Source organism: Podarcis gaigeae, assembly GCF_964106915.1.
Source record: "Podarcis gaigeae genome assembly, chromosome: 4".
Taxonomy (NCBI): domain Eukaryota; kingdom Metazoa; phylum Chordata; class Lepidosauria; order Squamata; family Lacertidae; genus Podarcis; species Podarcis gaigeae.
Window position 1 is genome coordinate 85,798,819 of NC_139677.1, and position 25,046 is coordinate 85,823,864.

The 25,046-nt window shown below is 41.5% G+C and overlaps 1 protein-coding gene across 1 annotated transcript in view; it reads left to right on the top strand.

Moving 5' to 3' along the window:
* The window catches only part of CWF19L2 (CWF19 like cell cycle control factor 2), a 77,035-nt gene that overhangs the window by 1,381 nt on the left and 50,608 nt on the right, over positions 1–25,046 (top strand). The window contains exons 2-8 of the mRNA XM_083736337.1: positions 7,754–7,864; positions 9,064–9,180; positions 11,537–11,650; positions 16,821–16,940; positions 18,681–18,765; positions 20,948–21,063; positions 22,129–22,931. Coding sequence (XP_083592463.1) covers positions 7,754–7,864; positions 9,064–9,180; positions 11,537–11,650; positions 16,821–16,940; positions 18,681–18,765; positions 20,948–21,063; positions 22,129–22,931 — 1,466 coding nt within the window. The remainder of the gene's footprint in view (positions 1–7,753; positions 7,865–9,063; positions 9,181–11,536; positions 11,651–16,820; positions 16,941–18,680; positions 18,766–20,947; positions 21,064–22,128; positions 22,932–25,046) is intronic.

Genomic DNA, 25,046 nt, shown 5'->3' on the forward strand with positions numbered 1-25,046 from the left:
CAGCACAGTATTACTTCTAGAACTATTTAAAAGAAGCAAACTAATGAAAAAGCTTTAAAAAATATATTCCAATAAAATAGAGGTCTTATGGAACCTTCCCCATTTAAAGAGGTCACAAGTTCCTGAAACCCTTCAAATAAGGGTGAAAAGCCCAGGTAAAAAGAAAAGGTTTGCCAGTTGCCTAAAAATTAATCAAGATGGTGCTAGGTGAGCCTCCCTGGGTGGAGCATTTCATAAGTGGGGAGCTGCCACTGAAAAGGCCCATTCTTGTGTTTCCATCTTCCGACCTCTCGTTGATGGGGTACATGGTGAGGGGCCTCAGGTGACAGTTGCAGATGACCTCTCTGGGGCACAAGCCTGGGCAGCCCAGAGGACAAGTCCCCACCCTTTCAGCCTTGGTGATGTGCTGCAAAGGAAAGCAGAGCAATACATTTGGCTCTAGCTTGACTGCAGGAATTGTTGGAAGGAGGCATACAAGGCAACATCCAACCATCTTAGGGATTCCACTTTGGAACTGTGTAGGGTTTACTCCTTAGCTTTTTCTTCTGAAGATGTCCTGAAAGGCAGCAGCTACAGATTTTTCCTCGGGGTTTGCTCCCGAAGCCTTTCTCCTGAATCAAGTATAGCCGCAAAGCAGTGGCCTGTATAGGATTACAGTGGTAGAAAAGGCACTCCCAAGTTGAGTTCTCCTTCTCTTCCACAATATGCTGGATTATTTACTCCATGTTGTGATAGCACATGTTTTCCTCATTCCTGCTAGTGGCAGCCCATGGTGTGAAGGGAAACAGAATATCATGATTTGGGGTAAGTGATGCTACATGTTAGTGGGAAAACACGATGCGAGGATGTTGTCTTCAGAAAAGGTCCCCTGACTGCTGTAACCCATAGTTGTGCTCTTAAAAGCAAGAGTTTTCTTGGTTTGTTTTTTCTTGTTTAAATGATGGCAGTATGCAAAACCCATGATTCAAGCAGCTTTGAACAAATGGCCTTCATACCTGATAAATGCAAGGTGACATGGGGCTGAATACTAAGAAAGATTGCTAGGGATGTTGCAACCTGGCAGTTTAAAAAATCCTTTAGTGCAGATTGCCTTTCGGTGTTGGGGAAACGCTGTTTAGAACAGAGTTTCTACCCTGGAGAAGATCAGAATGTCTGAAAGAGAAAGTGACAATGCTTGGTTGTGTTTAGCTCATTGGTTTGGATTGGGGCATCAAAATATAAACTGGTTTAGTAGAATTGCAGTTACCAGAGTATTTTTTGAAAACAGTTGTGATGCCTGAGGGGATGTCATCATGGGTGCATCAGCTGGTGCTGTCAGACACTTTCAGCACCTGTACTAGTATTTCTGAAGGTATCTGATTACTGTGGAAACAAATGCAATGACCAGGTTTCATTTTGAATTGACGTTTCATACAAAAATAAAAAATAGCTGTGTAGGATCTGCTTTAGCCTGTTAGATAGGAAATCATGAGATTAATCTAGTACTTGTGTGTATTTTCTTGGAGGTAATCTCCATAGAGCTCCGTCAACCTGACTCATGTATTGTGCATAATATTGTAGAATTCAACAAATAATTAAATTATTAGTAGTAAAGATAAAAGTAACAAAATAGACTTAAAGCACCTGGGGTTTATGTTATGTACTAAAGTTCTCACCCTGGGCCAGCAGGGAGATACTGTAGATAGTTATGCAAATGAAGGATCAAAAGTAACGTTCAGTGATTGGATAGTTTTAGAAAGTTGCTACAGTAACGTACTGGAGCTCTATATAAGCAGGCTGACTGAGCCCCTCAGTTCAGTTCTGTTCTGGCCTCTGAATAAACAAGAGCTGTTGAAGAATCGCTGTGTTGTCTGATAGGTTCACCCACAACAGTTTTTTTCTTAGAACTGAATTCCAATCATCCAGTAATTAAAAGCTTCCTGTTTGACAGTCCAAGTCACTATGTTTTCTCCTTCTGCCTATCCTTTGTAGATTTGCTTATGAATTCAATATGTGATCCGTGTTTGAGAAGATGTGATGTATTTATACTTAATTTTTATTTATATTGTAATTGAACTATGGTGTGAGCAGGTAATAGCTTAGATCTCAAGATCTATTAGTTACTTGTGGCTGTGAGGGATTTAGCTTCTGTTTTGGCTTAAGCATTCCCCCCCACCTGCCATGGCCTTACAGGATATACCATTTTTAAAAGCGAGAGGAGTTTTAAAAGCAGTTTGTTTGATATGGTGTGGCATCACAATAACCCTTTTAATCATTGTTTTTAAATGCTACTGGTCTTCTCGGAGCCCTTTGTATCTCAGCCAGTGTTGCAGCAGATAGAAATTGTAGTGTATTTTACTGTTCCTTCAAGTGCATTAGAAATTCTTTTTCTATCCTGCTTGTGAAAAATGTGAGGTTTAGCAGTGCTTCTGAGAACATTGAAGAGGGCCTCCTGGAAACTATGTCAACTCTCTCAGGAATATAGCTATAATTTTATGAAAAATGCCTCTCACTCCATAGAGATATTGGAGCTTTTGTGCAGGATTTAATAGACCATAATATTCCTCTGCCAAATGGTGGTAAAATGGTGATTTTCACTGAAATTTCATAGAGAAGGGGTTTTGAAAGCATTTTTAAAAGTGTCCTTTTGTCTCCATCTTTGTTACATTCGTTCTGTTTACGCAAGAACTTTCTAGAGTGGCTTCTATATTCATTTGCAGAGGTGAACATACTCAAATAGTTAACATTTTGTCCTCCAAATAATGGAATATAATGGTGTTCCGTTTTCTGGGTTTTTTTGCTTTTAAAATGTACTAGTTTTTCCACCTGCCTGCACAGTGGGGTTTCTAGAGTCTCTTCTTCCAGCAGGAGAGGAGGACAGTGATTTATGGGCTTTGCCACTGCCTGCAAGGCAGGGAGGGGAAAAAAGAATGGTCAGAGCCATTAGAGATGGAGATGAGCACACAGGACATGTCGGAGGAAGAGGCTGTTCAGGTGAGTGACAGGCTAGTCAAATCCCCACCATCCCTCACCTCTCTGTCTCCTAGAGCCAAGAGGGGCCTGAAGAGGGAAGAGCAGCGAGGGCTTCCATTTAGGAGAAGTCTCAGGTTGCTTGCATGCATCCCGCCAGATGAGAGTGCAGAAGTTGGAGGGGAGTGTGGTGTGGTCCCATTGTTGCAGCAACTGCTCTGCAGTTACCACTCACTATACCGAGAAGACATCTAATCCCCAACCCACCAATTATTACAAAGCAAACTTTTGGTGTACAGAAACACATAGGGTGGAATACAACATTGCACTCTTCTCATTGTTTTATCAGCGCAAGCACTGCAGCTTGCCAGATGGAATGAGTCCTCTCGAGAGAGAGAGCCAGTGTGGTGCAGTGGTTAAGAGCGGTAGTCTCGTAATCTGGGGAACCGGGTTCGCGTCTCCGCTCCTCCACATGCAGCTGCTGGGTGACCTTGGGCCAGTCACACTTCTTTGAAGTCTCTCAGCCCCACTCACCTCACAGAGTTTGTTGTGGGGGAGGAAGGGAAAGGAGAATGTTAGCCGCTTTGAGACTCCTTCGGGCAGTGATAAAGCGGGATAGCAAATCCAAACTCCTCTTCCTCTTCCTCCTTCCTCTTCTTCTTCTTCTTCCTCTTCTTCTTCTTCTTTTCTCCCTGCTTACGTGCTATTCTAGGGTTTCTCCAAGCCCCCACAAGCCAATTTTGGGGTGTGAGGGGAGGAAAGCCCCATTGCGCAAGTGGAAGTCCTTGCACAGAGCTTCCACTGATGTGGCTGGTTAGGTGAATCCCGCTCATGGCAGCAATTAAGCATATTTTACAGCCAGCCAATTTATTCCCCTCCACCTAGGGCAATCTAGTATCAAACAAGTGTTAGCAATTTCACTCCTCCGATGTTGCAGATGAGATTGTTGTAAATCACATGCCTGTCTGGGACAAGTGTGGGGAACAGAAGACAGTCTTATTTCTTCCTCTGTAATGTACTTTCACTTTTATTTGTTCTGTTTGTTCTCTCGGAGCTGGAGAGAACGGACACCATTATGCTTTTGTCTGTACATAATGTGTAAATAAATAGTAAATTAGCTCTACAATGTCTCACTCTTCTTGCTGAGGAGGTGCCAGAAGTGTATATATCATTCTGATGTATGTCGCTAGAAGCGAACTGGAAGAGAAGGGAGATGCCATTTCCAGAGCTGCGCGTACCGGAGGACCACTCTCTTTCTATCTCTCACCCAGATAGGACTGCACAGAAAGCCCACAATTTACACACATTTAACTTGTGTACATTCAGCTTTACGTCCATGGTAAAAGATAAAATTAAAAAGGGGGTGGAAAATGGGATGTTCTGAGGAAAATGGCTTTGGCAGTCCCACCCATCATTGAACCCAGTGTGTTTTGACTATACATGATTTTGACTTTAGGCACAATCCTTGGAATGTAACCCCTGTGTAAATTGCTGGCTTCCTTGATCTATACCTGTTCAGTTTCTCATGGAGTGGCATTCAGCATTATTGAAACACATTTTTTTAAAAGCTAGTAGTTGATCTTTTATCAGCATAAGTGACTGGATAGGTACTGAAATATACACTTTCGTAGCCAAAGCACGAAATATGGTTAGTTTATGCCAAAGGATATATAGATCATGGTTCTTGCAATGTGAGGTTGTATTGTCATGAACTTTGAAGATTATATTGTGAAAATAGTGAGTCAGGAGCTGGAATTCATTGACACATTCCAAACATGACCTTCTGTTATCTTGGTATGTCCTCTCAGAAAGTGTTTAAGAATCTCTAGAGGCCATTCCACTTATGCAACAGCAAACCTAGCTACTAGAAGTTCCTGTTGATACATTTGTGCATTTGTGTGCGCACATCTGTTAGGTGCATTTAAAGCTTTAGACTTCCTATTGTGCCTGGAACAATAGAAGTTAAATGCAGCCAGGCTCATGACATGAGGCAAAATTACTGGAAGGTATAAATTAATCTGTAAGGGCAAAAGGAAAATTGGCAGGTATTTCTGCGGTATTGGACAGCACTAATGAGCTCTGGCTTAGAATGAAAAGCTTGCACCGGGTGAGAGTTGAAAAATGTGAAGTAATTAGGCTTGGCTTTTGTACCACAGGAAAGAAACCAGCAACTAGCAGGGGGATTTAATTATAAAATACAGAAGGGAAGAAAGAGATTGATGTCAGTAAGCTATGTGTGATTGTATTAGGCTAATGGAACAAGAGGTCACTGCCTGATTTTTTGTTTCTGCTTTAGTCTGGACGAAAAAAGTTTTCAAGGGGCTAGTTTAAATGAAAGTGTAACAGACCTGGATGTGGGAATGATGGAATACTGTAATTTAGGAATGAAACATGTGTAATGCAGCCATAAAAGGTAAAGGGACCCCTGAGCTTTAGGTCCAGTCGTGACCGACTCTGTGGTTGCGGCGCTCATCTCGCTTTACTGGCCGGTCATGTGGCCATCAGGACTAAGCCACTTCTGGCAAACCAGAGCAGCGCACGGAAACGCTGTTTACCTTCCCGCCGGAGCAATACCTATTTATCTACACTTTGATGTGATTTTGATCTGCTAGGTGGGCAGGAGCTGGGACCAAGCAATGGCAGCTCACCCCATCACAGGGATTCGAACTGCCGACCTTCTGATCGGCAAGTCCTAGGCTCTGTGGTTTAACCCACAATGCAGCCATAGTGGCCTCCAAATGTTGTTGGACTACAGCTGTCATCCTCCTTGACCATTGACCTTCTCGACTGGGCTGATGGGAGTAGGAGCCTAATATCATCTAGAGGGCACTAGGTAGACAACATCAACATCCATCAACTACACCCACACTCACTTACGGACTCACTGTTAAGACCGTGTTCATGGAAGACAATCTTACTTGGCTACGAGTGATCGCCAAAGAAGAATAAAGAAGAGTAGGTAGAGAAAGCGCTGTAGTACACAGTTCTGCGATTAACACCTGAACTATGTTTTTGGCCTGGCATTAATTTCAATGAAATATCCCTGAGTGACCAAGCTTGTAATTGTAAAGAGTAGCTCCCACATATCCTCCCCCCCCATCCCGGTTACTTCACACCATTGCTTTTTCCAGCTAATTTAATGAGGCAGGGAGATTTGTAGTACAGTGATGTCGCATCACATACTTTGCATTACTGGATATCTTTTGTGGGGTGGGGAGAGGAGACCGCAGCATAGGGCTGTTTGTTGGAGGAGGAGGAGCTATACATCACCAGTATCTTCTAGTCTGGCCTGAAACCTGGTGACCAAAACTTTGCTAGCAAATCCTCCTGAATCCTAAGCGTGTGTGTATTTGTGACGGGCACAGAGTTACTTGAGGTACAATATTAGATGGTGGCTTTAAAGATGGCACCTGATTTGATGACCCATCAGGATGCCTGATGTGATTTCCTTGTTGCCATTGTCTCACCACTGCCTTTCCTTACCCTTCTTCAGGAAGTCAGCCTGAAGACGTGAGGACAAAAATTGGGCATGCATCCATCCTTCTTGGGCATGTCTGCTTCTAACCTTACCTTTCTGCTTTGGGTGGGAAAGTATTGGGGAGCGCTTCTAAATGCATCCTATTGATCGCGCCTAGAAGTCCCCTTCCAGCCTTTGTGCTAAACATGTGAAGGTTGGGTGTGTCGGGGGTAGCATACACTTAGATGTTGTAGGTTTAGCCTGCCCTGAGCCCCCAACACACACCTGGCCCTTGTGTGTTCAGACTGAATCTCTAAAGAGGGCACTTGTGTTGCGGCATGTATAACCCCTGTTATACATCTGGCAAAGGTTTTGTAGATAGCAATAGTGCTGATTTACATTGCTGTACTAGTTAGAAAGACCTAGATCAGCCTACAGCCCTAGTGCAGCAGTGCAGGTTGTAATGTTGCACTGGTACAGTGGTACCTCGGTTTACAAACACCTCGGGTTACAAACACTTGGGTTACAGACTCCGCTAACCTGGAAGTAGTACCTTGGGTTAAGAACTTTGTCCCAGGATGAGAACAGAAATCGTGCGGTGGCGACACAGCGGCAGCGGAAGGCCCCATTAGCTAAAGTGGTACCTCAGGTTAAGAATGGTTTCAAGTTAAGAACGGACCTCCGGAACGAATTAAGTTCATCACCAGAGGTACCACTGTACCTATAGTACCCCAGAGGTACTATAGCAGTGTCTGTACTCTATTGTAGGCATTTATTTTTCAGTGCAGTAGCTCACAGGACCAGATAGCAAACTTTTGTGAAAGCTTTTGTAAAATGAGTGAGGCGGTAACGTGGTGGAAGTTAGTGCCATTGGTTGAGTGAGTGAAGTGATGACCCAATAAATCATTGTGCTTTGGCTGATAAAGCCACCAGGTGCTCAGCTTGTTCCACTGCATCCACTCTCTAACACTTTGCTTATGTTGCAAAAAAAGAAAATGGGGAAATTTATACATATTTTGCACTTATGCTCAAACTCGGCTTTTAATATGGACCCTGAATCTTTAAAGTGTTGCAGGATGACTTAATTATGTTTTTGTTATAATAGACTAGATTGAGAATTCAGTTTTTGCTTGTGTGGTCAGATATAACGTTACTTTTCAGATCTTAGTCCAGCTTTCAGTGAAGAAGCAATGATTGTAATTCTTCTATTTTTAAAAAGCCGTTATCGCTATTCTAATGCACCAGTGGTCTGACAGATTAAAGTAACAAAGTTGCATACTTGCCCAGAATTAGAGTACTGTATTTCACCAAAGTGAAGTTGATTTTTCTCCTTTTCTCTTAATTAAGGCAAAAGTAGATTATGAAAAAGAAGAGCGACGCAAAGAACTGAAGCGACTGCGAGGGGAGGATACATGGATGCTGTCTGATGTGAATGAACGTTTAGAGGAATTGGGAAAGGTGAAGTTTCATTAGATTTCAAATTAAAACATCAACAGTATAATAATAGTAAAAATAGTGGATTAAAAAGTTCTTGGCTAATTCCAAAACAAGCGTCACTTACATAAGAGGCTCTCTATTCACTATTGTCTATTATATCTCTGAAGCCAGAGGCATCTGGGAAAGACCCTCTGAAGAAGATATTAAGGACCATGTGATTCATATAGGAGAAGATGGAGGCTTCTTTAAACAGTAGATTAATATTTTAAACAAATCTTCTGCAAGATCCTTTTCTGTGATGGCCCCATCTTTGGGTATTTCCATTTACAGGATGTATGTAACTGTTTTTAATTGTTTTTAAATGGGTTGCTTGTATATACCTGCATGAGCTTTAAGACTGACACCTGAACCCCCAAGATCTCCTGGATTGAAGTTTCCCGCTTCATCAGAACATGTGTATAATTTCTCACAGAAGGCAGCTGTGGACCCTCTTATAGCTTCTCGTTTAACTTTTCAAAACTGTGTTAATCTCTGCTAATCTAATCTGGGATACGATTCAGGAAATCTCATCATAACAATTTGAAGCTTCAGGAAAAATGGTTGCACAGCACTGGCTACAGTTTATATAAACATACAGTGGTACCTTGGTTCTCAAACTTACTCTGTTCCGGAAGTCTGTTCCAAAACCAAAGCGTTCCAAAACTCAAGGCGTGCTTTCCCATAGAAAGTAATGCAAAATGGATTAATCCATTCCAGACTTTTAAGAACCCCTAAAACAGCAATTTAACATGAATTTTACTATCTAACAAGACCATTGATCCATAAAATGAAAGCAATAAAGAATGTACTGCAGTCACACAGTCAGTCCATCATTAGCTGAACTGGGTTCCACACAATCACAAAAACAAAAAGAGCCGCAAAAACAAAAACGCAAAATAAATAGCAATAACAAACAGATATCAGTGTAACACTCAAAACGGAAGTGTGTAACTCAAAATGGAGCACATTTGGCATCTGAAAAAAGTTCGCAAACCGGAACACTTACTTCCAGGTTTGCAGCGTTCAGGTTCCAAGTTATTTGAGTACCAAGGTGTTTGAGAACCAAGGTACCACTGTATGTTTATTTCACGTGTAGATTCATATTGCTATTTCATAAAATAAGGTGTGCCTTATTACTTCAAGTCTTGTAGCCTAACGTGTTGATATCGGTGTTTCTTTAGGAACATTCTGTTACCAAAAAGAAGAAAAAGGAGAAGCGTTCAAAAAAACATAAAAAAGAAAAGAAGAGCAAGAAGCATAAAGTTGAAAGAAACAATGATTCATCGGATAGCGCCTCTGTAAGTTTTAATAATCGGAGTCACCAGTTGGTTGAAAGCTATTGCCACCAGTATTTGACATTGTTGCTCATATATTTTTTTATGTACTTCTAAAGGACAAATATGTTGTACGTTTAAAGTACTATTGCCAGTACAATACAACATAAATCCCTTTTAAAACAAAGTGTTGATTCAGTCTCCACAGTAACTGGATAGCATCTGAAATAAGGCAAGTGCCAGTACTGGTAGCATTTTGGTGTCTCCTAAAAAAAATCTTAAATCTCTTGGGCCTTTGCTGGGCATTGATGCCAATTGGGTGCAATAAACATATCTGTTTGGGCTTCAAGTTGGCTGCAATTTTTTATTTTGTAAGAAAGTTTTAATACGATCTTAATGTATTTTTCTACACCAAGAGAGCAGTGTAGAAACTCAACACCAGTGGCAGATACAATTTGTTCAGCGAATTGACAGAAAGTTGAGTTCACAGCAGTACATCATCAAGTTAGCATTCATTCCTGCTCACATTTGCGGGTGTTTCTGGAAGAAGCAGAAATAGGAGGCAAATTCCTCACTGTGTTTCTCATCACATCTCTGTAGTAGCCTCAGCACAGATGTCAGTTAGCCATTAGATATGTTGTCCTGCCAGGCAGAATGATGATGGTGGTGCTTTTAGTGGGATGCTTGGGGAAGGAAAATATTTTTTCAAATTTATTGCTTCTACTGACGCATTTTCAGTGGCTGTGATCTGTACCATAGTGCTGCTCATGGGAAACATACAAAATTAGAGCACGTGTTTTGCATGTGCAAGGTTCTAGGTTCAGTTCTTGGTATCTCTAGTTAATGGACCTCTAGTAAGCAGAAGACCATTGAAGAACTACTGCCAGTCAGACTCCATTATACTTGGCTAGTTTCACCACTGGTTTGACTTTGTGTAAGGCAACTCCTTATATCTGATGGCCAGGATGTTTTCTCTTAGTCTGTGAATTTACTTTGACCTGGTCTTATTTCAGTGTTTAGGTTCTTCTCATATAAAAACAGGGGTTGAATCAACAATGATTTTATTTTTGTAGTGTTTTAATTCAGTACTGTTCACTATGAAAATTTCCACAGATTTTTTTTAAAGCCCATTAAATATAAAATGTAACATAAATCAGGAACTATGGAGAGACCTGGTCTTAATAGAGATTCCTGTCTCATTACGTATGCTAATCATCTGCATACTATCCCTTGCTTTTTCCTGTAGGACTAATTGCAGTCATTAACAGTCCTCAGCAGGTTTACCATACCCATTGAGTCAATCACCCATCTCCTACTACCCTCCTGAGAAAAACCCTACCCTCCCACTATATCTAAGGGTCTGGTGACTTCTGTTTCAGTGTAACTGAAGAAGTGTGCATGCACACGAAAGCTTACACCAAGAACAAACTTAGCTGGTCTCTAAGGTGCTACTGGACAATTTAAATTTTTTTAAAAATGTATTTTGACGTTTTAAAAAACATCAAAATAAAACTGTAGCATCAAAGATATGTAAAGCACAAAAACATTCTTAAAACTCGAAAGACTGGGAAAATTAAAAGGGCTTCACATGATAGCAAAAAGACTGCAATTGAGGCACCAGGTGAGTCTCTCTAGGGAGGCTATTCAATAATTGTGCTACCCTTGAAAACATTATTTCCTCCCATCTTGCCTCTTTTGGCAGGGACACATAGAAGAGGGCCTCAGACGATGGTCTTACGGTCTGCAGGCATAAATGGAAATATGAGTCTTCAAGTGACTTGGCCCCAAACAGTTTGATTAGGTTTCTCTCCTGAATGCCTTCTTAATTCTGCCCCCATCTCATTTAAAAGAAAATAATTAAAATGCAGTATTAATGTTGCCTTTTCTCTCCTCACCCCCATTCTATAGTGCTATAAACCCAGTTTTGTAAGAATCAAATGATACTGGGAAAACCTGCCTCATTTTTAAGAGGTCATTTTAATACAGGAAAAATATACATACATCATTATTCTTTGAAACAGTGGGTTCAGTGTTCAGTAGTCTGCAATCTTATTTAGCGTTGTATTAATGGTGATGGCATTCAAGCTAATAAATTGGTCCTGCTTTTCTTTTTGAAAAAAATTGCTTTAATGCATCTCAGCCATTCCTGACAGACACTTTTTATCTGCATGTCTCCTGCTCGTGAATGCATGCATTGCCCCCCAATTCTATTAATTTGAAATTTCTTTCTACTTCCCTTTTTCTTCATGACATAAGGTAGCCCTCTGAAAGTCTGTCACTATTTTTTTTTTTTTAAACTGGACTGATTTTAAAGGCATAAAGACCTTTCAGTCCTCTACAAATTTTCGATTTACACCCCGCCTCCCCAATTTGTCTTTAGGATTCATCAGAGGAATGGGTGGAGGCTTCAGTTTCACAGTCTTCGAACACAGAAAAGGCCTGGAACGCGAGCAAGAAAGAATCAGCTGATGCAGGAAGTCCCAAGGCAGTTCAGGTAAGCACCTGTGGTCAACTGTTCTGAAGTATTTAGGATTTCTTTTTTAAGACTTAAGGCTGAAACAGGCGGTGGTTTTCTTAACTTTCAGGAAACTTTCAGGGAAGTGGAGAGTTATTTTGGATTGGAGAGTAGGGATTTTAATGCTTTTCTTCATGGCACTCATCCAGCTTACATTATCCACCCAGGAGCGACACTCAAGGAATAAGACAGGGAACCCACATACTTTTCTCTGCAGCTATGAGCAGGTTAGAAAGGTGATGGGTGATGGTTTAGGGTTGTATTAATGGTGATGGCTTAAATCAAGAAAACGTCACGGGAGAGCAGTCCCTCCCTTTGGACTACCCCTGAGTTTCTTTATTTATTCATTAAATTTCTACCCTGCCCTTTCTCTCAAAGGAGTCTATGGTCGGTATAATTTAAAAAAATACAGACGTGTTTAAAGCATTTAAGAACAGTTTCACATTCTCTCAACTAGCTAGTAATTTCAAGCCAAATGCCTGGTTGAACAGGAATCATAGAATTGTTGATTGGAAGGGATCCTGAGGATCACCTATTCCAACCTCCTGCAGGAATATGCAGCTGCCCATACAGGGATCAAACCTGCAACCTTCCTGTTACCAGCACCACGCTGTAGCCAGCTGAGCTATCCAGGTGCTGTTTTTTAAACTTCTTCTGAATTAATAATGTGGGGGACAGGTTACCTTACCAGGGTGGGTGCTCCACAAAGGGGGGGGGACTGCCATGCAAGTGTAAGCTTTTTCTTAGCTGAATTATTTTCTGACCAGTTATATAATTATTAGAGTTATTTCTACGTAGTAGAAAAAGATTTAGTAGCCTAATTAACTCGATGCCAACAAAGGTCCGTATAGTTAAAGATATGGTTTCCCCAGTAGTAATGTATGGAAGTGAGAGCTGGACCATAAAGAAGGCTGAAGAATTGATGCTTTTGAATTATGGTGCTGGAGGAGACTCTTGAGAGTCCCATGGACTGCAAGAAGATCAAACCTATCAATTCTGAAGGAAATCAGCCCTGAGTGCTCACTGGAAGGACAGATCCTGAAGCTGAGGCTCCAATACTTTGGCCACCTCATGAGAAGAGAAGACTGCCTGGAAAAGACCCTGATGTTGGAAAAGATAGAGGGCACAAGGAGAAGGGGACGACAGAGGACGAGATGGTTGGATAGTGTTCTCGAAGCGACCAGCATGAGTTTGACCAAACTGTGGGAGGCAGTGGAAGACAGAAGTGCTTGGCGTGCTCTGGTCCATGGGGTCACGAAGAGTTGGACACGACTAAACGACTAAGCAACAACAACAAAAATTGACTCAAACAAATTTAATATTTCTGAAACAAAAATGTGTATCCTGTGCAAGTGTTCTTGTTTATAGACTAATACTGATTGCATGGAAGTTTTGTGGTCACTATGATAATGCTTTATTATTAATCTGTAAGCTGCTCTGGGTGCATTTAGGGTGAAGAGGAGGGCAAAATTGCTTCAAATCTACTATATTTGAGCCTGTGTGGGTTTCCTAACTGTTGACTCCTATTCTAGCCCTCCTAATCATATTACGAATTAGCTATTCCATTTTGCTGATCTACCCTGGAGGAATTGAATATGAGATATGTCAAGAAATCAGTGAGACAGGAAGAGAACAGCTGAAAAATTCTGCGTGCTGGTCTAATTTAAAAAAGAATTTGGCTGGTTATAAAGCTAGTTGAATGCTAATATGTGCTTTCTGGAATTCATATACACACAAAAGCTTTAGTTTTAAGAAGTGGACGTTCTGTTTTCCTAAACCTGTATTACAGTTTTTTAGGTTGCTTGATCATCTATTTGTCCACAAAATAATAATTAGAACATGTTTAAAAGAAGTCAATTTATTTATTACTTCATGGCGAGAGGAAAAAGATGTTGGGGAGAAACTAGTGGGCCTTATTCACTTATGCATTGGGATCGTGATAGCACCCGAGGCAATACAACATTCTTCTCAGGCAGCCATGTGCTTCACCAAAGTTTAGAAAGAGGTGGATCTATTTTCAATTTTATTTTATTTTATTTTATTTCTGGTTGATTCAACACAAGTGTGGCAGCATTTCTCCAGCGATTAGGACTGTGAATGCACTGTGGTTAAATGTCCACATGCTGTCTTGGCCTTTGCATGTGACATGGATTACATGCAATCCTTCATGGATCACTGCCTTGTCGTGGTGAAGGGGCTTGAATAACTTAAGAGAAGCTCTGAGCTGTGCTGTGCAGGGCCACCCAAGATGGACGGCTCATAGTGGAGAGTTTTGACTAAACGTGAATCACCTGGAGCAGGATCCGGCAAGCCACTCCAGTATCCCTGCCAAGAAAACTCCATGGACAAAAACAATAAGGAAATCAGCCCTGAGTGTTCACTGGAAGGACAGATCCTGGAGCTGATGCTCCAATACTTTGGCCACCTCATGAGAAGAGAAGACTCCCTGGAAAAGACCCTGATGTTGGGAAAGATGGAGGGCACAAGGAGAAGGGAACGACAGAGGACGAGATGGTTGGACAGTGTTGTCGAAGCCATCAGCATGAGTTTGACCAAACTGCGGGAGGCAGTGGAAGACGGAAGTGCCTGGCGTGCTCTGGTCCATTGGGTCAGGAAGAGTCGGATACGACTAAACGACTAAACAACCAACAACAACTAGCTGCTGTCCATTCTTGCTCCAGGGTCTTTTGGGGGACATAATTGCTCTCTAGGTTTCTCTGCTGCTTTATCATGTGAAGTTTTCACGCAAAGTTTGCTAATTTATATGAATTGTTATTCCTCTAGGCACTTGTGGCTAGTGGTTGATGAATTCTCTTCCTATAATTTCAAATGCTCTTTCTGGCTTCACTGATCTGGACAGGCTGTAAAGGTTGAGTTTTGACAACTAAGCAAAAGTCTTCAGTCCAGGGGTTCACCCAAGGAGGACTTGTTGGTCTGCAAATTCACACCAAGCTGATTCTCTGCAATTAAATTTTGCAGTGCATCCTCAAGAGTTCATAATTAATCAGTTGGTCTAGGATCTAGGGGTCTTAGTAGACCCAAAGCTTAACATGAGTTAACAGTGTGAATCTAGCAGCAAAAGAACCTAATGCTGTTCTAGGTTGCATTGACAGAAGTCTAGTGTCCAGATCAAGGGAAGTAATGCCACTGTATTCTGCCGTGGTCAGACCACACCTGGAATACTGTCTCCAGTTCTGGGCAACACACTTTATGAAGGAGGTTAACAAGTTGGAATGTGTGCAGAGGAGGGCAGACAAGATGGTCAAGGTTCTGGAAACCAGTGAACGGCTAAAAGAGCTGGGTATGTTTAGCCTGGAAAAGAGGGGATTCAAAGTAGATTCAACTATCTAAAGGGCTGTCACAAGGAGGAGGGAGCAAGCTTGTTTTCTCCTGCTCCGGAGGGTAGGACTCAAACCAATGGCTTCAAGTTAGAAGAAAGAAGATTTTGACTAAACATCAGGAAGAACTTTCTGCTATTAAGAGTTGTTTGACCATTGAACAGACTTCCTTGGGAGGTTGTGGATTATCCTTCCTTGGTGGTTTTGAAGCAGAGATTGCATGGCTATCTGCCATCTAGTCCAGCCCTCTGCAATGCAAGAATATCAGCTAAAGCATTCATGACAGATGGCCATCCAGCCTCTGCTTCAAAACCTCTGAGAGAGGAAACTGGTTTCCATAAGAAACTGACACTGCCTTTTGGAGAAAAGAACAGACGCCTTGACTCAGCTGGGGAACATTCCTGCAGATCTTGCAAGATTTTGGAACTCAACTTAAAATATTTGTTTTGGCAAGTTTTAGAGCAGGCTAGGGTTATTTCATTCTGTGGTATAGGTTTTTGATTCTGAATTGATTGCTTTTATGCTTGTTGTGTTGTGATGCCAACCACACCAAGCTTTTGCAAAAATTGGAATGTTAATTACAGTAACAAGCAAGAGTAGGGGAAGTATAGAAACTGAAACTCTACCTAAATGTAACGTTTGCCTAAGGATGGAGACAGATCCAAGTTAGCAGCTGGATTTTATATTTTCAGAATTGGGAGATCAATTGTTGATCCTCCATTGTTGAAAATGTAAATTCCAGTAACTAATTCAGATTTGTTGCCAGCAATCTTTGGGGCAGTTCAAGGTGAAACACCACACTTCATAGTATCTAGTAGACTGTAATTTGAATGTCTGCTGTCCCCTCTCACATTCCATCTTAAGGTGACCACTAAATGCGCCCTCAATGGTTTCAACATCAGCCAGCTTTTCTCCTCTTCCCTCTGAGAGTCCAAAAAGCTTGCACACAATTTTGTGACAAGAAGATTTTCCTAATAGAGGTATTGCTGTAATGTGGATTTACATTTTATTGTAAATCCAAATGCATTCTTGCTGCACCTTCCCTGTTCTGCCTACTTGCTGCCCCCCTCTGTGTCAGGAGTGCATCATCTTGTCTGTCTGGTGTGGCAGGTGCTACTGTACAGCTGCCAGTAGCATCCCATTCATTTAATTTTTGTCCTAGGCTTCTGAAATTGCTTTTCTTGAAAGGCCTTCAACCCGGCCCTTGACACTGTAGATACAATTTTGTGCTTCCAAATGAAGGCACAGATAAATATGTACACTAATTGGAACCACTTAATGGTCCATCTGATGTCTGGGCACAGTTTTGAGTAGCTACTTGCATGAAAGCTCTGTAGTGCACCTGTGACCCATGATGGATGATGCATCTGCCAAATTGGCCTGGACACATACGGAAGCTGTGTGCAAAGAGAGCCATTTATTTTTCAGCACTCTTGGGTTTAGGGCTATGCAAATTCTCCTGGAGGATTGAGTCACAAAATATAAGACCCAAATGGAGGGAATGAAAAAAACAAATTATTAATCTTGATATGAATTTGCATATGTTCTCACTCCCACATGTACCACCATACAGAAACACACACACACACAATATGTTAAAAAGTATGAAAACAAAGAATATTAGAGGAATCTTGTCTATGAATTCTCATAAGACCTTTTAATGAAATTCCTATTTTATGTGTACAAAAAAAAGTATTCAAAGTATCAACCGAGCATTCTGATTTCAACATCACTAAGTTTGGCTCAGACTAGGTCATTACTGAATTTGAGTTGGTCATAATGTGCAAGAAATTATCTTGTTTTATTTACAGAGGGATGAGTGGATGTCCTTGGATTTTATGTCTGTGAAAACATTGTCTTCAGCAGCATTGAAGGCTGAAAAGCAAATGGAAAAATTACTGGAGAAACAGAAAGCACAAGAAGATCAACAGGTATGTTAGGTTCTTAACTAGTGTAGTGCTATGAGAAACTAGTAATTGTAGTAAGCTTACGGTACTTATTAGCTGCCTTAAACAAAAATTGGATTTCTTCAAGTAGCAGCCTTCCGTTTTGGGACTTTAGCTTTTTTTTATTGGACATCAGCATCAGGCATTGCTCTGCAAAATAAGTCATTGGTTCTTTGATTAACATTCAGTAGACAATTTTGGTAGGCAACCTTTTTACTTCTTAATATGTTTAAAACAGCTCCCTACGGGCCCTAAACAAACTTGTCCAACAATCCTGATTTGTTCTATATTGGGTTTCCATTTTGGTGTCTAAAACATATCAGTCATGTGGTAAGAATATTAGCAAAGCACTCTATCATTTATATCAAGATAGTTTAAGTAAACCAATTCTTCATTTACCTTTTATTTGAATCTTCGATACTGCAAAGAAGTGATTGGATCACCCCCACCCTTATTTAATGCATTACAAGTTTGATGAAGCTAAAGCACTCTCCATTTTCAGTTCAGTTAGGGAATTATATATTTTTTAAATGCTACTGATATTTTTAAATAAATTAAGAATCTTTATTGTTTAAAGTCACAGGCTATCACAATATAAGTACAGCAAACAATCATTTCGACTCATTAAAAAAAGAAACAAAGGAAACAAAACACACACACACACACACAAAGGAAAAATATAAAACAGAAAAATAGTAATCTCTCCAATACAGATCATATGTAGAGTAAGGTCTATAGGTATTTAAAAGTGCCATCTTACAAAAGGACACCCCAGCTACCCACTTCCAGGGTTTTTGAATCCTGGCTCATATTTTCTTAGCAAATTTTGGTTTTTTGGGGTGGTAGTGAACACATATGTGCCTGCAAGCAAAATACATATCTGGTCCAGGAGGCCTCAATTTGACAGGCACCAGTGGACACAATTAAGGAATTTGTACCTATGGTGCTCATATAAAAGACCACTTAGTAGCAGTAGTGGCTGGCAGGGCGGTGGGGGTGGGGTGTGGTCTCATAACTTCCAAACATGGTTTCTGCTCACTGGGAGAGTGAGGGGCAAGAGACCAGGACTTGCCGCCTGAAAAACAGTTTCTACGCTAATGCAATTCTGGTTCTAAATGCAGCATAAGGGGTCTCTGTAGTATAGTGTATTTTAAAATGGGGTTTTAGAGTTTTGTAGGGGTTTTTGAATGTTTTATGTAGTTTTATGTAGTTTTTATGTAGTTTTATGTAGTTTTTATGTAGTTTTATGTAGTTTTGTGGTAGTTTTATGTAGTTTTTATGTAGTTTTTTGTTGTTTTTCAATTTCATTGTTCCGCAAGGGACAATGACAATAAAGATATCGTATCGTATCGTATTGACCAGGAAGCTTGACACAGTGTGGGTATGGCAATGGAGCCTACCTTCAGTTCCTTCTTACCACACATGCACCCCCTAACTTCTCCCCCTCTCCCTCCTGGTAAGCATCAGTGGTGCGTGGTGTTGAGAAGCCGGGAAGGCAACTGGTAGCTGCTGCTTAGTAAGTAATGGGAGACATCCTCAACCTCACTAGACTTCATATTTTTGCAGCCACATATTTTTAAAAGCCAAAGCACAACATTTATAAAAAAAACCTGATGCTCCATACAGAATTATTTAAGATGTAGCTAGTGTTGAAGTGCGCTTGGTATGGGGGTGAAGGGGGCTTCCACAAAGCTGCCGTTGATCTTGTTTCTGTTTTGTAAACAGGCCATTCTTTCTGAAAGAGAGCTCAACCCCTACTGGAAAGATGGAGGCACAGGCTTGCCAACGCAAGAGAGCACATCAGCAAAAGGTAACATCTTTTTATACAAGTTATAGGGCAGATCTGTTTCTCTTCTCTGCAACTCCTTATTCATGCTAAAAGAAAACTAAATATTTGCATGCAGATTCTACTACGATCTCTGAATTAAAATCTTAGCACATAGCCTTGCAGAATATATTTTTAAAACCTTGAGTAGCTTGACCTTCAGTTTGTACAGCGGAATTTTTCCTTGTGAACTAATTAAAACAGAAAACCTGATTGCGTTAGGACATGATGAACTGTTGTCATCTCATTTGGTCTCTTTCATTCCATTACACACATTGTAGCTTTAAAATATTCAGCCGCTGAACTCTGTGAGTCCCATTTTCAGTGAAGTGAAATCGGGATGCAGTTGGTGAAGAATATTATTTATGTAACCTTTCCCCCCACTTCACTTCTTCCTCAAGGGTTATTTTGTCTGTTTGTGGTAAGAGCAGATGAGGGAAAAAAATGTACTTTTCAACACATTGTATCCACTTTATAAAATTGTACAAACAGTTGTGTTTTGAATGGTAGAGATTGTCATATGAAAGTTATTCCTCTGCCCTTTTAGAAAGACTTAAGAGGAACAAATCCCATCTACCTATTATACCATCCAGAGAAATGTTTCGATATTTCAGTTCTGTGTATGTCCTGTTAAAGAGCCTTCTTTGCTTGGAAGTGAAGAGAGGTGGAATAAACTACCAAGGTATCCTTCTGGAGTGGCGGTCTGAGTTAGGGGAGGGTGGTTCCAGTCCTACTTGGATAGTCGTTTCAACAGGGTGATGCTTGGGGAGTCCCCTTCAACCTCATGGAATCTTGAATGTGGAGTTCCTCCAGGTTTGATTTTACCCCCCCCCCCTTGCTGTTTAACATCTACATGAAACCGCCGGGTGCAGTAACCTGGAGTTTTGGATTGCATTGTCAGCAATATGCTGATGACACACAGCTCTACTTCTCCTTTACATCTGCAGGTGAGGCAGTGGCTGTGCTGGACCGTTGTCTTGCCTTGGTAATGGACTAGATGGAGAGGCACTAAACTCAAGCTCAATCTATATAAGATTGAGGCACTATTGATGGGTGGTTGCCTAGACTGAATGAATGGGAGGTTACCTGCTTTTGATGGGGTTACACTCCCTCTGAAGGAGTGGGTACGTAATTTGGGGGTGCTTCTGGATCCTTGGCTGTTGCTTGAGGCTCAGGTGGTCTCAGTAATGCAGAGTGCCTTCCATCAGCTTCGGCTGGTGGCCCAGCAGTGCCCCTGTCTGGACAGGGATAGCTTAACTTATGTTGTGAATGCTCTGGTAACCTCTAGGTTAGATTACCACAACTTATTATACGTAGGGCTTTCCTCTGAAGGTGGTTCAGAAATTTCAACTGGTGCATAATTTGGTGGCTGCAGTATCTGACAGTCAGATTCTGGTCTGAATTCAAAGTGCTGGTTTTGACCTATAAAGCCTTACGCAGTTCAGGACCGAAGTACCTCAAGGGCCACCTCTCTCCATGTGAACTGATCTGGACTCTGCAATCATCATCATCTGAGATCGTTCCTTGCGTGCCTACTCTATAAGAGGTCCAGAGGGAGGCAACACAAGTGGGGGCCTTTCCTGTGGTGGCTCCCCGTTTGTGTAGTCCAAAACATTTGGAGGGCACCAGATTGGCAAAGGCTGTGATAGAGCCAAATACCTCAGACTAAGAACTGCATTTGGGAAAGTAAGTCAGCAAGGGGCGTATTTGGGCAATTCAAGTTTAAATGGTTTAGATGTACATCTATAAAAAGAGGAATGTATGAAATAACCCTCATGCTTCCTTTATGAACGCTGCCTTATTTGTGATAATGAGTTTGCTTTCTATAGATTCCCTTTCCCTTTCTCAAGCAGAAACTGAATAACAATCTTCTTTTGGAGCCTGTTCTCTGAATTTGCTAGAATAATGATTGGCAAGAAGATGGGGAGCCTGTTAATTCTGCTCTTGACACATTTGAAATAGGACTAATATTAAACCGAGTTGGGCTGTGTTTCCAAATAAGTGTAAGAACATGAGCTCAGAATGGAGAGCCGTGCCAGTGTGAAGTATATTTCTGGCAGAGCTAGCATATGTTACATCTATGACGCACGACATATGTAGTTAGTGATAAGGTTATGATGTTAACTTGTAGTATGCAAATATCCCAATTAATTGCTTTCTTTTGTAGTGACAGCAGTCGAAGATGGTGGGTTAAGTTGGCTGAAGAAATCCTACCAAAGAATGAAGGAGCAGTCTGAGAGAGAGAAACGGGATTTGGAAGAAATTGTGGCTGAAAGATATGGTGTAAGTTCTGGAAGCGTACTATTTCCCCCTACCATAAAATATTAGGGCAGTGGAAAAACGTTGTTCCGTCGTAAAGCATCAATAAGTAAATCTAGCTTGTCTCAAGCAAAAAAGAAGGAAAGATAGAAAGGACCAATGCAATCCAATCTTAACTCATGGTTTCAGTAGATATTGATGTAGATATAAAATTATAATTTATAATTGGACTCACAGGTATAGGTCCAGTTCTATAAAAGTAAACGCTTGGTTTGTGATAACATATAGTTTATGTTTGGTAGTGTTCACTTCATGGCTGCTGTCCAGCTGTGTGTGCATTAGTCAGAGCTGTGCAAGTGTAGTCCTGTGCACAGAGTAGTCTATCTGTATTGGGCCACACATTTCCTCCAGTATCTCTAAATGGTTTCCAGTGTATCAAGATCAGTACATTGAAAACCAACACTTAGGATGGAATCCAGTGTGGCACTAAGTAACCATCCCATTAGTGCAAGGATTTGTGCTTGTGCAATGAGACCCGTCCCCGCTCCCCAACACCCAGCCAGCTCGCCTGTGTCTGCCCAAATCTGCTTCCGAGGATTAGGCAAACGTTCATATTAGAGAAAAAACTGGTGCTGGTGGGTGGAATAGAGGGAGTGGAAGTCCTATTGTGCAAGTGTACATCCTTTCAGTGATGGGACAATTACTTAGTGCTGCCTTGGATGCAAGTCTTAGCATTGTAGAGGCAGCTCACAGATATGGCTAGGAGTGATCGAGAGACCAAGACGTGAATCCAGACTTAGAATGGACCCATTGAAATTGATGGGGTGTAAGTTAGTCATGACTTGGTCCTTTGGATTTCAGCTGGGTTTTTTGTAAGCATAACAGAGTCTGGATTCAGCCCCATGGAGTTAGCTTTGGAATATCTCCTGTTAAAACCAGTGGGGGGATTGTTAGCAGACTTATATAGCTTGTGTGTCCATTTCAAACATAGTTTGTTTAAGAATGGACCACGCTCTTTTCATCATGCAGTTAGGTTCTCAATTGCTGCTTTATGCTAAAATGTCATATGTTTTCCCTTTTTTATTGCAGTCGATGGAGCTATTTCAGTCAAGACTTGAAGAAGCTGAAAAAGCAGTAGCCCCCCAGAAAGCTTATTATAGGAGAGGGTGGCAGAAATGTAAATATTCAGGAAACGAATGTAGTACGAGACAGGAGGAGGAAAAAGGGGAGCAAGAGGAAAGCAGTATAGAAAAACGTGCAGTGAAAGAACGACTGGAGGAGAGATTTAATAAAGAATATTCTCCAGAACAGAGAAGTTACAGGAGAGACAGACCAACAGAAGATAGAGAACCGAGGCGTAGCAATAAAGCCTTTCCCTATAGAACTGCAAAGGAGTCTTATCAGATAAGGAATTATGATAAACCTTTTTCAAGCCCTTTCAAAGCTGCATTTTTGAAACCTAATGATGATGGGGACCAAGGCAGCAGGCTGCAGAGTCCTGCATCCCAATTACTTACTCCTAGTTCGATGAGTCGTGGTTTCAGAAAGCCTGGCTATAGCGATGATGCTACCCCAAGATGGCGCAAAGCACAGCCCAAGGAAGAGGATGCAAGAGCCACCCTGGATGAAAACCCATTAAAAACTGAAATGGCTGTTACCCATAGAGAGAAAGATTCAAGAAATAAACAAGAAGAGATACCAAAAGGTGCCGTTCCAAGATGGCGCAAAGCACAACCCAAGGAAGAAGAAGCAAGACCCACCCTTGATGGAAACTTGTTAAATACTGAAATGGCTGTTACCAGTAGGGAGAAAGATTCAAGAGGCAAACAGGAGGAGATCCCCAGAGGTGCTGTACCAAAAAAGGAGCCATTGGATAGCAAATCGTCTATTGGGTATTTAATTTAATGTTATTTTGTGGGAAGGTATAGACTATTTTTGCTTGAGGTTTACTTTTTAGGATTGCAACCCTTTCGTTGCTGTTGATCATCACTTTTCTGCCTACATCCTGGCTAAGTACATGTCACGAGGATTCTAAACATTTTTTTTAAAAAAGCTGGTGCTCAAATCAGCCTGGAAACAACTTCCCGTTTATCTGGAAGTTCTTCCCCTAATTCATGGAGCTCTGTAGTTACTCAGTGGCAAGAGAAACATGCAGTGCATTTGCTCAGGGGCACGTTAATCTATTTTTCAAATTCTGTAAGTTGAGAGCTGGCCTCAAAAGCAGATAGAGTTGGCTTTGAAAGCAAATGAAGCCTTGCAATTAAACAAAAGGGTGCCTGAAATTACGCTCGGTGTGTGCCTGGTGGGATTAGGCTTCCCTCTCGGGCCGCCTACCATTCACACATAGGGCACATATTTGTTGTAGGGACTACAGTCATACCTCAGGTTAAATGTGCTTCAAGTTGAGCGTTTTCAGGTTATGCTCCCCGGCGACCCGGAAGTAACGGAGTGCGTTACTTCCGGGTTTTGCCACTTGCGCATGTGCAGATGCTCAAAATGATGTCACGCGCATGCGCGGAAATGGCGAATCGCGACCCGCGCACGTGCAGACATGGGTTGCGTTCGCTTCAGAATGCGAATGGGGCTCCGAATGTACCACTATCACTATTATATACCACCCTTCATCCGATGATCACAGGGTATCTTACAGTATAAAGCCTAAACTCATAAAGGTGCCTGGTTACTTGAATAGAAAGGATGGGGGAGAGGAAAGGTCGAAGGGGGCACCGGAAATAATTCATTTAGTCCAACATGTCCCTGAAGAATCACTTGACTTAATCTGAATGGATTTAAACCACTAGCCTCTTAAGACGTGTTCCAAGACTTGAAACACATTGGACTAAATCCTGTTCAGTGCTCTTTGGAGGTCTTTTCTGTCTCCTGCCCCCTGGTCCTTGGATAAAACATAAGAGATGTAAAAAGTTTTAGGAGGCACAAAGCAAATATCGAGGGTATGATGCTAGTGGGTGCTGTTCAGCTCTGAAGTTTTTCTTTGGGGAAAATCCACAGAACCTTTTAAGTTAAAAAGCTATTAGCCTTGGTATAAACTTTATCTCTTAGTAGTATGTTGATTTCATTTGTATGCAGACAACATGCTTTTCTTTTCAACTTGGATGGCAATTGAGTGTGTCTGTACACTGCGAAATAGTTTTTTGTTTTTTTAGTATTCTGCCCAAGAGAAGGGATGTGGAGCAAAGTGTTTCTGATTCTTCAGGGTGAATGGCACTACCTAGATGCGAAGTTGATGATACCACTTACTTGAAATACTTGGAAGACTGAAACACTTTGTGCTACATTTACGATGCACATTTAGACAAACCTGAGTTGAGTGGATTCACTTTCTAACCTCTTTCTCCCAAGCATTTGCATTTCCTGTACAAAGAACTTTTAAGTCTCGAGAGACACGAACTTCATAGAATCATAGAATCTTAGAGTTGGAAGGGACCCCGAGGGTCATCTAGTCCAACCCCCTGCAATGCAGGAATCTCAGCTAGAGCATCCATGACAGATGGCCACCCAACCTCTGTTTAAAAACCTCCAAGGAAGAAGAGTCCACCACCTCTCGTGGGAGTCTGTTCCACTGCTGAACAGCTCTTACTCTCAGAAAGTTTTGCAACTTGAAGCCATTGGTTCAAATCCTACCCTCCAGAGCAGAAGAAAACAAGCATGCTCCCTCTTCCATGTGGCAGCCCTTAAGATATTTGAAGACAGCTATCATACCTCCTCTCAGTCTCTTTTTTTCCAGGCTAAACATACCCAGCTCCTTCAACCGCTCCTCATAAGGCTTAGTTTCCAGACTCTTGATCATCTTGGTTGCCCTCCTCTGCACATGTTCCAGCTTGTCAACATCTTTCTTAAATTGTGGTGCCCAGCATTGGACACAGTATTCCAAGTGTGGTTTGACCAAAGCAGAATAGATCTGGACACTATACTTCTGTTGATGCAGCTTAGAATTGCTGCAGCATCACACTGTTGACTCATCTTAAGCTTGTGGTCCAACAAAACCC